At 56.6% G+C, this 11,855-nt stretch overlaps 1 protein-coding gene across 2 annotated transcripts; it reads left to right on the top strand.

Moving 5' to 3' along the window:
- The first annotated feature begins 1,305 nt into the window (after window positions 1-1,305).
- GNG8 (G protein subunit gamma 8) lies at window positions 1,306-5,865 on the top strand. Of its 2 annotated transcripts, none has more exons than XM_065920661.1 (3): window positions 1,306-1,398; window positions 5,170-5,255; window positions 5,659-5,865. In XM_065920661.1, the coding sequence occupies exons 1-3, from the start codon at window positions 1,386-1,388 to the stop codon at window positions 5,785-5,787; spliced, it is 228 nt and encodes a 75-aa protein (XP_065776733.1). In that variant the 5' UTR covers window positions 1,306-1,385; the 3' UTR covers window positions 5,788-5,865. The 2 variants fall into 2 exon arrangements, with proteins under 2 accessions (XP_065776733.1, XP_065776732.1); XM_065920660.1 differs by lacking the exon at window positions 1,306-1,398 and adding an exon at window positions 1,825-2,386.
- The last annotated feature ends 5,990 nt before the right edge of the window (window positions 5,866-11,855 follow it).

Below are 11,855 nucleotides of genomic sequence, written 5' to 3'. Positions count from 1 at the left end.
ATAGAGTGGCCTGTTCTGGAAATATATGTGGAATCACGCAATACATAGTCTTTTGTAACTGTGTATTTCACTTAGCATAATGTTTTAAAGTTTATCCATGTTGTATCACATGTCAGTACTGCATTTCTTTTTATTGCCAAATGATAGTCCATTATTTGAATAGACCACATATAGTTTATCCATTTATCAGCTGATGAACATTTGGGTCATTTCCACTTTGGGGCTTTTGTGAATAATGCTGCTATGAACATTCAAATACAAGTGTTTGTGTTACTACATGCTTTCATTTCTCCTAGGTAGATACATAAGAGTGGAATTGACAGGTTATCTGGTAACTCTGTAATCTTTTGAGGAACTGACAGAGTATTTTCTAAAACGGCAGCATCATTTTACATCCCCACCAGCAGTGTATGAGAGTGTCAGTTTCTCCACATTCTCACTAGCACTTGCTACAGTTATCTTGGGACTTTGTTTTAAACAGGGTCCCTCTGGCTGCTCTGTGCCTAACAGGATGAGGGAGACAGGTATTAATAGAAGCTGGAGACCCAGTGAGTAGGGACTATAATTGTCCAAGCTGCAGGGCATGGTGCCTGGACCAGAGTGGGGGCAGTAGAGGAGGTGAGAAGTGACTGGATTGTGGACAGACTTTGAAGATGGAGTTAATGGGATTTGTTGCGAGAGCAGTTGTGGGGTGTGAGAAAGGGAGGGGGGATCAAGATTGACCCATCAACTGAGATGAATAAGACTGTGGTAGGAAAGTGTTTGGCAGGTGGAATCAGCTCAGTTCTGGGCAACTGAGTTTGAGATACTGCAGACGTTCATATGGAATGTGCGGTAGGGATTGGGGATTCCATGCTAGATTTATTGTTGGCAGTCACCGCATGTTTCTTTAATAATTCAAGTCAGAATTGAATCTGCAATCCAGGGTCTCAGTTTCTCCCTCCAGAAAATGGGATCAGGAGTGCCGCTGTCATGAGGCTGGGGAATTCCTCTGCAGCACAGGGAAGGATTGCACATCTGGAAACCAAGGCAATGCGTAGAGTGGAAAGGTCCGCAACCGGGAAGAGAAATGGAGGTTACGCTTGGTTCAGACAGTGTCCGCCTGTCCGTCTCCCCGCCCCCAGCCTCTGGCTGCCATTAGAGACGGAGGGAAGATTGGGTCGTCACCCTGTCTTTCTCCGCTCTGAGCCGTGTTTCCTCCTCCGGGGCTGCCCGGGCCAAAACTGCTGATGGAAACCAGCTGCGGGAGGCGCCGAGGTTAGGCGTAAACCCAGGCCCCTCCCCGGCGCCGGCCGACCCCGCTAAGGGAGGGGGACGGGGGCGCCCTAACTCCCCTCCGCTCTTCCGCAGCCGGGCCCGGGGCCCTGGCACGTCCGGCGCGCCTGATGCTTTCCAGATGTGAGCCTAGTTCCCCTCCCCCCAACCCGGCCCTGTTGCTCCCGCGCGATAGGGTGTTGGGGAGCCAGGGTCCGATATCCCCCTATCAAATTGGGGACCCAGGCCCGTATCCCCTGCCGGCCGGTCTCGCTTCCCTGTTCAGGCGGTAAAAACCGAACTGGGATGGAAAGACTGCAGTAAAGACGCTTCTCTCCCCGACCTCCACGTCTTCCCGGGGTTCGGCCTCCTCCCCTTCGGCAGCCAGCTAGGGAGGCGAGGTCGGGAGCTGGCCCCAAGATCCGCCCCTCGCGGCAAACCACACCCTGGACACGCCCCCAAATACCCGCCCCGAACACGCCCCTTCCGAGCCCCGCCCCGAACCACCACGCCCCTTCGGCGGCCCTGAGGTCTTGCCTCCCCGACGCGCCTCTGCCTTCTGGTCCCCTGCGGAGGGCGCGGTCGGTCGTGTCTGTCTCTCTACCGCGTTCTGTCTGTGTATCGGTGTCCGTATTTCTCAGTCACAGCTTCTGACTCTACTTTTCTGTCTGTGTGTCTCTCTACCCTGCACGTCTCAATCTCTGCAACCCCCTGCATGTCTCTGTCTCTCTCCTCTCCAAATTTCCGTCTCTGTGTCCCTATCTCTGCCTCTGTCTCTCCTGGCACCTCTCTCCCCTCTCTCTGAATTTCTGTGTCCCAGTCCATCTTCAGTGAGCTTTCTCTAGCTCCCTTCACCTTCCTGTGTCTCTCCCACCTCTAATTCCCAGCCGGCCGGCGGGGGCGCTTTGCCCTCCGGGTTTCCACCTCCTACGGCTTTGGCGCCGGCGGGGTGGGCGGCTCGGCGGGCCGCGGGCGCCCCCGTGTGGCCGGCAGGGAGCTGTCAGGAGACGACTGCGGGCTGAGTGTGCCGCGCCCTTAGGGGTGTGTTCAGGGCAGGACACTGTGGGCGTCCGTGGGTGACACTCGCTGTGAATGTGTACTACTTTGAGATCGCGCGTGACGTCCAGAGGTTGTAAGTAGCTGTGTGACCTTGTGAGATTTTCTGTGACAACCATAAACTGGGCGTGACTGTGTGAAATCGTGTTCAGTTCAGTTCAGTTCAGTCGCCCAGTAGTGTCCGACTCTTTGCGCTCCCCATGGACTGCAGCACGCCAGGCCTTCCTGTCCATCGCCAACTCCCGGAGTTTATTCAAACTCATGTCCATTGAGTCGGTGATGCCATCCAACCACCTCATCCTCTGTCGTCCCCTTCTCCTCCTGCCTTCAGTCTTTCCCAGCATCAGAGTCTTCAAATGAGTCAGTTCTTCAGTCATGTTACACCGAGACATTGTGTGTGACCATGTATGTGACATATCGGTGACTGGATGTGACATCATGAGTTTGGGTGTCCCTGAGACACTATTTGGGGGACTGTGACATCGAGAGACCATGTGTGAGCAAGAGGTCATGTGTGATAGTGTGCAATATGGCAAGGATGGGAGAGTTGTGTGTGTCCACGGGGAGATAGTGTGTGAGAGAGGGCAAGAATGAATGAGAATGACCCACCAAGTAATGGTGTGAGAAGCAGTGTGAGAGACCTGTGGGGAGGGAAGCTGAGTGTGAGTGACCTTGTGAGTGTGCGACAAAGATGTGTCAGCCACAATGATGACGTGTGAGATGCCGGGTGTGACTGTGTGTAACACAGATCGTGTGGGACCCTGAGAGACTGGCAGAGTGTCATGTCAGTGCATTAGAGGGTGTGCAACTGTCCAGGGTGCTCAGATGAGCGTGCAAGAGAAACCTCATGGGTGTAAGTTGTGACATTGGGAGGCTGCGGTGTGAAGGCAGCACCTGTGTGTGATACAGACTGTGTGAGGCTCAGCAAGACATCTTGAGAGGTTGTGTGTGATCCTGTGTGGAACTGTGTGTGTGTATACACTGGAGGCTCAGAGGTCGTCCCTTTGACTGTGGTTGTGTAAAATGTCACTGGTGGGCCTCTCAGATTGAGGGACTGTGTGACATTTCGAGAAGTCGAGTGACTGTGGCCCTGCGGAAGGTTAGGGTGGTTCAGGAGACTGTACACAGCGAGGAGTTGTGCATCTCTGCGAGGGACTGTGGGTATGATTCTGTGTGCTGAGAGGGGATCATCTGGGATGGGGTGACACGGAGGCTGTGGGTGGGACAGGGTGGCAGAGAGTATGTAATGGAGTGTGAGGCTGTGTGGGACCCACAGGAGAGATTTGGATGACTGTGGGATGAATGCGGCAGAGCAGGGGGACTCATCCTAAGAGACTCTTTACCTGTGAGAGTGTGTGTGTGTGTGTGTGAGTGTGTGAGTGTGACAGAGATAGAGACAGAGATTGAGAAGGGAGACAGACAGAGAGAGAGGAAGGGAGAGAGACATAGACACACAAAGACAAAGAGAGAGATGGACAGACGTAATGAGAGGACCCAGAGAGGAAAGATGCAAGGGTGATGGGGATGCTGGTGGCAGGAGGAGGCGGGTCCTCAGGGGCTGTGCCCCAGGAGAGGGGGCGGGGCAGAACTGGGAGGGGGGACCCAGACGCTGTGTCTCTGCCACCCGCCTGCCTTCCCAGACCTGAGCAGCAACAGGTAGGGTGCTGTGGTCCTGAACCCCGACAGCTGGTCCCTCTGCCTGGGAATGAATGAATGCGTGAGTGAATGAATGACTTTATCCTTGCTCATCTCCATCAGCCTGTCTTCCCCTCTGTCTCTCCGTGTGTCCCCTCCTGCACCTCCACTTCCTTCTGTCTACCCTGCCCTTTCTCGCCTCTCTCCCCTCTATCACTGTCCCTCCCCTAGCGCTCTATGTGCCCCTCTTTCTGTTCTCTCCCACCTCCGTCACTCCATCTCTCCCCAAGCCTTCCATCGCCCCTTCTCTTTCCTCCCTCTGTCCTTTCGTCAGCTCTGTGCTTCTCTCCCTGTATCACTCTCTTTCCTCACACCCCTGTCTCCCTCCCTCCCTCTGTCTCTTCTCTCTCCATCGCTCCATCCCTCCCACCCATCTCTCCATCTTTCTCTCCCTCAGTCTCTTTATTCCCCCCTCCCCCTCCCCGTCTCTCTCAGTTTGTCCCCTCGGTTTGTCCCTGTCGCCATCCTCCCTGTCCCTCTCCCAGTCCTGGCTGGGTTGCCCCCCTCTCCAGCCCTTTCTCTGGCTGCTAATGAGCAGAGGAGCCTTTGAGGTGGCCAGGGCTGGGATGGGGGGCTCCCCGAGGGGGGCGGAGGGGGCAGCTGCTGCCAAGGCCCTAATGAGGCCCCCTCTGCTCCCCTCCCGCCGTGATCTTAATTCCTTCTTCTCCCTGGAGCCAGCGCTAATTGGCCTGGGGAGGGCCCCCTTCTGGCTCATGTGCTCTCCCCAGGAGGTGAGGACACCTGGATCTCTGGATCCAACACCTGTGTTCCTGTCCTTCTGTCTCTCCCTCCACCTGATTCTCGGCCTCCCATCTGTGCTCCCCCCCTGCCTTCCCTCTCTTCTCTGTTCCCTCCGTCACCTGCCTCTAGGTACCCCATCTGTGCACCCCTCCAAGCCTTCTCTTGGCCCTCTTGGCCCTGTTCATTGGTCCCTCTTTCGGCCGGCTTCTTGGTTCCCCATCTACGCAGATCTCCATCTCTCCCCTTTTCTTCTGTTTTTCTGTCTCTTCCTCCACTCTGGACACCGCATCGGTGAGCCCTTCCACGCACGCCCTTGTTAACTGGGTTCCACCACCACCACCAACCCTATCTGGGGACCCAGCTTTGCCCTAGCCTACTCCTTCCCCTCCACTCCCACGGGCTTTTAACCTTTTCCCGCCGCAGCCATGTCCAACAACATGGCCAAGATCGCGGAGGCCCGGAAGACCGTGGAACAGCTGAAGCTGGAGGTGAACATCGACCGCATGAAGGTGCTGGGTCGGGGTGGGGAGGAAGGCCGCGGGCTCCGGGGCTGGAGTCTGGACTGGTCAGAGTTGGGAGTGGAGCCGGGAGTCCGGGTGGAAAGATCCCCTTCGGAACCAGACTGGACTCCAAGGAGGGGGGTTGGGAGGGTGGGGGGAGGGGCTGGACCGAGAAGGGGCGGGGGCCAGACATGGGGCGGGGCCTAAGGTCGGGGCCTGGCCGTGGGAGGGGCCCGGGCAGGGGGCGGGGCCTGACCAGGGGCGGGCCTGACTAGAGGAGGGGCCCAGGAAGGGGCGGGACCCAGGCAGGGGCGGGGCCCAGGCAGGGGCGGGGCGGGGCCCAGGCAGGGGCGGGGCGGGGCCCAGGCAGGGGCGGGGCGGGGCGTGTACATCTCCCCCTGGGTGCCCGCAGGTGTCGCAGGCAGCGGCCGAGCTCCTGGCCTTCTGCGAGACTCACGCGAAAGATGACCCGCTGGTGACGCCGGTACCCGCCGCAGAGAACCCCTTCCGAGACAAGCGCCTCTTCTGCGTCCTGCTCTGAACCCTCCCGACAGTTTAACCCCCACCCCCCGTCAAAATATGAATCCAATAAACGTGGTGACTGCGGGGGTGCCAGTGCTCTCGGGGAAACTGAGGCACGTGCAGAACTTGGGGCCACCATGGAGGAGCCCGTGTCCCTTCTCATTCCTTCTCCGTGTGTGTGGAGTGGGGGCGTGGGGCGAGGTTATGTGGATGCGGGGCGTGGGGGGTGTCAGAGGATATCCTGCGTCCTGGCTCTGGCCTCCACGGAGTGTTTCCGCAATCCTGAATTGATTTAATCGTCCCAACAACCCCAGAAAGCAGTTGGCTACTTGTATGAGGAAACTGAGGCAAAGGGGGTCCCTTACTCAGAGTCACAAGATAAGAGATAATGGGGTGAAGACTGGACGCTCCCGCTCTCTGAACCTCTCTGCTGGCGGCTCTTCTCGCCTCTCTCCTGGGATGGAGGTCCTTAGAATACCCAGTACCCACCTTTATCTTCCCCGGAATGATTCCAGCCCCTTTTTTCACATGGGCCTACTCCCTACCACAGCGCCACCCCTACAAGCCCTGAACTTGTCTCTGTTCCTTTTTTCATTCTTCCAAACACTCTTGGTCCTGTAATGGTTGAAACAGGGGTCATGGACACGACCAAGACAGCCCTGGCCCTGGGTTACTGGGGTTCAGAATCCAGTGGAAGTGACAGTCCTCGGATAGTGATGATTCAGAGTGGGCAGGGCTGGGATGGGGGAATTCAGAGGGAAGCCCTGACTCAGCTTGAAGGTCAGGGAGGGCTTCCTGAAGGAGGGGACATCTGAGCTGGTACATGGTGGGAATTAAACGTGGGGACCCAGAGAAGAGAGAAGCGGGGCTACAGGAGACAAGGGGGACATGGATTACGGTGACAGCCCTGATTCCTCTTCTGTGTTTCTCACCTCATACACTGGTGATCTCCAGTACCTGTATTTGTTGTTTAGCCGCTAAGTTGTGTCTGACTTTTGGGGACCCCATGGACTGTAGCCCACCAGGCTCCTCTGTCCATGTGATATTCCAGGCAAGAATACTGGAGTGGGTAGCCATTTCCTTCTCCAGGGGATCTTCCTCACCTAGGGACTGAACCCTTGTCTCCTGCATTGCAGGTAAATTCTTTACCACTGAGCCACCAGGGAAGCCCTTTAGGACCTTTATAGCCTGCAGGTGAATGAGAGTGCTTCACATAAAAGCCCATCTTGATGGCTTCTTCCATTTGGAAGGTCTGGGTGACCTCAGAACTGCATAACCTCCAGGGTGACCAGAGGCTATGAGGTGGGGCCCTGGCTTTCCAGTTTGCCAAAGCCCCCAACACACCCTATTGTCTCCCAGTGAGGGACACTGGGGGTCAGATACTATTTATCACAGAGCCTGTGCCAGGAGCTTCTTACAGAGAAACGAAGAGAAAGGTAAAATGCCTTGAACCCATGATTCTGTTGAAAATAAAGAAATGCAGACTGGGTGAGCTATGGGCTTAGTTAATTATTTAACCTGGTTGGTCTGAGGTCCACTGAGTTTGCCACCCCTCCCCTCTCCACATGCCCCCTTGTCTTGAGTCTGCACCCCTGGATCTGGTCAAGATGACTCCCTGAGCCTCCCCTTCCCAGAGGGGCTGTGCCTGCGTCTGGAAAGTGCTCCATTATTCACATTGAATTAGGGTCCCCTGGGCCCCAAATCTGAGCTTCCTGTTGAATTGAGGCAAGAGACGCTGTAATTACATCTCCCTTCTGCCTCCCACCTCTCAGCCTGGCTCCGGCCCTGGTTGCATCATGTCTGTGGGAGCCCCGGGGGAGATGGGGGGACAGAGAGAGCCAAGGATGAGCTGAAGGGAGGAGGAGTGATACTGAGGGGAAGTTGCCAGAAGGATTCTGGAATTTCACAGACTCAGCATCCTTGCATCTTAGAACCTGAAATGCAAAGGAATCTCAGAAACTCAGAGGGCTGGAATTCTGGAGTGTTTGAACCCTGTGGGGCCAGGATGGTAGGGTCCTGTCCCCTAATTGGGCTAGGAATCCGGAGCTTCACACTTCAGAAGTGTATGGACTTCTTGAGCCTGGCCTGTTAGACCCTTTGAACTCTGGGATCTTGGAGTTGGTCTCGGGGAATGGGAAGCTGGGGAGAAGAAAGTGGGGTTAGCTGACCTAGTGGTGGGGCAGGGAGCTGGAGCAATGTGTGCCTGCCTGGAGGAGCAGGGCTGGGTGAGCCTGTACCCCGACTGAGGCTGGGAGAGACGAGAAGCCAGAAGGGAGCAGTCCTGGGTGACCAGCCTCCAAATTGGATAATCTCATTAGTGGGTATGATTCTGGGGCAGCACCCGCTTCTGTTTCCCCTTTCCTGCCACCCCCAGCTGTGAGGTCAGCTCTGGGGTCAGGCTCAGGCCTAGTCAGAGCCAGGCCAAGAGGCAGAGGTGAAAACCTGGGGAAGAACTGGCATTCAGCAGTTCCCTCCCACTTCACCCCAAATCCCAGGGCTTCGGGCTGCCCCATCCAGCTGTCCTGCCTCCACACCCCACCCCACATGCTTGGCACTGAGGGGCCGGAGAGTAGGAGTGGAGATAGCGGAGCCAGAAGGAGCCACAATCATGGCCATCACTTATCAGGAGTCTGGTTTCACAAGCCCCATCTTACTACATTCTAATGGCAGCTCCCACAAGGACTCTGCTTACCCCCATTTTACAGACATGGAAGACCCGCACGGAAAGATAACCTGGTCAGCTGGGGCTTGAGGTTGGAGTGGGAGGAGCCAATGAATGACCTCGGGAGGGGCCGGAGGGGTTCAAAAGGGGCCTTGAGGGACAGAAGTGAGGGGATCCCAGGGGAGGCACCCAGCCCAGACAAATGCAGGGCAGGGGCGGCAGAGTAGGGACACCAGGGGCCGGTGAAGGATGCGGCAGCTAGTAGGTGGGCAAGGGCCCATTGTAGGGTGGAAAACGGGGTGGTGGGCAGAGAATATTGGCCTCTAGCTGTAAGGGCTGGGGCCGGCTAAGGAGGGATGGGTCAGGATGGATACATGGCAGCTCCTCACAGCAGTGAGTGGGCACAGATGACAAGTGGGCCTGGTAGGCATGAGCAGCTGGTGGCACGTGGTGGGGCGGGGCGCGGGTACGAGGTGGGGCCAGCTTCCTCCCAGGTCACGATCTGGAGGACGGAAGCCCGGGAGCCGGGAAAGGGTCAGTCCCAGGGCAAGCTGGCATCTTCGGTCAACAGCGAGACCAGATGCAGGCCTGGGCAGGCAGCTGTAGGCACTGGCCGGCAGGAGTGGGAGAGCTTGTCCCGGTCCCATTTCCTGGCCTGCTTGGTGCTTGTCCCCATGAGAACACTCGCCCAGATGGAATGACTCAGCTGACTGCCTGCCCAGGCTCCAGCTATGACCTTTCACTCCCACACCACTTGGGACTACGCCCACATCGGACGGTACCACCTCTGAGTCCCTCAGCCCTATACACATGCTGGTTTGTTGAGTGAATAACAACCCCACCAGTAACTGTATTAGAGCTCCCTAAAAGCAGGCAGAGTGAATTCCATCTGTAAACTAGATCCATCTAGTCAAACCTATGATTATGCTGGTAGTCATGTAAGGATGTGAGAGTTGGACTATAAAGAAAGCTGAGCACTGAAGAATTGATGCTTTTGAACTGTGGAGTTGGAGAAGACTCTTGAGAGTCTCTTGGACTGCAAGGGGATCAAACCATTTCATCCCAAAGGAAATCAGTCCTGAATGCTGAATATTCATTGGAAGGACTGATGCTGAAGCTGAAGCTCCAATACTTTGGCCACCTGATGTGAAGAACTGACTCATTTGAAAAGACCCTGATGCTGGGAAAGATTGAGCACAGGAGGAGAAGGGGACGAAAGAGGATGAGATGGCTGGATGGCATCACTGACTCGATGGACATGAGTTTGAGCAAGCTCCAGGAGTTGGTGATGGACAGGGAAGCCTGGCATGCTGTGGTCCATGGGGTCACAAAGAGTCAGACACAACTGAGCGACTGAACTGAATCTTTGTTCAGTGACTGAACAAAGTACAACATGTACTTTGTTGTACTTTGTACAACATCTCAACAAAGGCAAGGCAGCCACTTGATGAAGACCATCAAGATACATACGGACACACGTGGGCTGACACAGCCATGAAGAAACACGTGGTCACCAATGAACAGACAACACACCAATAAACACAGATACACAAAGAGACCTCACAGCAAAGAATACCTACCCACCGCTCACACACACACCATGCTGATACAATGCTCACTTAGGTGACCCAAACCCACACACGAAGTTCACAGGTCCACAGTCTCTAGCACGCTCTCTTCCGGGTACCCATTCTGCCCCCACGCGGTGCTGCATGTCCATTCCCAGTCCTCCCGGGGTTGTCCTCTGTTTTCTGCAGTGCTGCCCCGGGGTCCCTCTGGGGAGGCTCGAGTCCCTTCTCAGCAGCGCGTGGCAGGGGGAGGGTGCTGACTCACCCATGCAGAGCAGTTCCCTCCCACAGCTCTTCCCACCCCCGGAAGCCACCACCCCACCATCCAACCCAGACCAGCTGGGGTGACCTCTCACAGCTGAGTAGGAGGCTGGGGGCTCCCCAGAAGATGAGCGTGTCTGACCCGGCATGGATCCCAGGGATTCTTAGGAAGGAGTGATAGTCGTCACCTCTCCTGCCTGCTCTGGAGCACAGAATTCATATCAAGGTCGCCAGGGCTTCTGACCCTCAGCGGCAAAGGTGGGGAAACCAAGGCCAGGAGGGGGGTACCGTCTGAGACCCCGTGGGTCAGAGGAGCAGCATGGACTTCCCGAAAGCTCGACAGTGCCTGGCAGGGGAGGGGGGGCAGGAAGCCAGTGACAGGGAGGCTCCAGGCACCAGAGCACCCCCTCCCACCCCTGCAACTCCCCTGATGCTGAGACAGGACGCTAGCCTGCCAGGCGTCATCCTTCATTAATATGAGAGAACTTCCTGAGTTCCCTTTGGTCTGGCTGGGGATCGCGCAGAGTATGAGGGGGGAACCACGTGGCCAAGCAGGCCTGAGACAGACACCAGCACCCTCGGAGCAGCGCTGAATGGTCCCTCTCCAGAGCCCCCGGTGTGGCCGGAGCCGGGGCACCCATCCTGGCGGAAGCTGGGAGTGCCAGCTGGGCGTGGGTGATAGGGAGATGGGAGATGGGGGAGGGGGGCGGATCGTGGTCATGGAGGCAGGGGTGACATGAGGACAGAGAGGAAGTCGGTAGCTGCCCAGGGTCCAGTCCTTGGGGTCAGGACCATTCTTCCCGGCCTTGGATGTGCTATGATATCTACACGGGTTCTCTCCTTGTTCCACAGAGGGGTCTGGGATGGGCCACTGGCCATGGTCAGCCCACCAGGCCCACGGAGTCAGTGTTGCCCCATTGTACAGACAAGGAAACTGAGGTCCCCTGGCTTCCTTTCCTGGCCTTGGGACCATCCCATAGCAAGGAGGTGGTTGACTGGGGACAGAAACTCCAGTCAAATGGCGTAGGATCTTGAATTGGTCATTTCTGCCTTTAAATGGCCTTCCTGAAAAATAGGGGGCATCTGAGAAGGTCTCTGAGGTCTTATCTGACCCTAGGGTGAGGAGGCCGCATGGGAAATGGGCTCAGTGGGAATAGGGACTGGTGACCGCTGTGCTGGCCGCGGGCACACACTGGCAGACCACACAGGCGGGAGGGTGGTGCCGCTGGCAGTGTGTCTGTGGAGGGCTGGGAGACATTCTGGAAGAGCAATGTTGGAGCCCTGGACTGGACTGCTGTCTGTGGCTAAAATATTATTCCTTGAAGTCAAGGTCACCAGCGCTTGGCCTGGGGCCTGGGAGGGCGCTCCCCTTTGATACTGACCAGTGGAAATCCTGGCGGGGGGAGCTGTCCCCTGCCCGTGGATGTCTGGTCCCTCCTCCCCCCACCGACGGGGCTCCAGGGACTGGCATTTCTTTTTTCTGGCAGGGCTACCTTTTCCCCCAACCTTGTGGAAGGAGTGAAGTGAGTCCAGGGAACAGAAATCTCAGTTGCGCCTGGAAAACACTCCATAAGGGAAGAATTTCCTGGTCGTTTC

Source organism: Muntiacus reevesi, chromosome 2 (genome assembly GCF_963930625.1).
Source record: "Muntiacus reevesi chromosome 2, mMunRee1.1, whole genome shotgun sequence".
Taxonomy (NCBI): domain Eukaryota; kingdom Metazoa; phylum Chordata; class Mammalia; order Artiodactyla; family Cervidae; genus Muntiacus; species Muntiacus reevesi.
Note: the sequence above shows the minus strand (reverse complement) of the source record. Positions and strands in the feature narration are given on the sequence as shown.

Excerpts from the sequence above, each read along its gene's own strand:
- GNG8 (XM_065920660.1), top strand. The coding sequence starts at position 2,347 with ATGTGTACTACTTTGAGATCGCGCGTGACGTCCAGAGGTT. Across the intron at positions 2,387-5,169 it reads GCGCGTGACGTCCAGAGGTT|CCATGTCCAACAACATGGCC; the intron begins GTAAGTAGCTGT and ends TTCCCGCCGCAG. Across the intron at positions 5,256-5,658 it reads TGAACATCGACCGCATGAAG|GTGTCGCAGGCAGCGGCCGA; the intron begins GTGCTGGGTCGG and ends GGGTGCCCGCAG.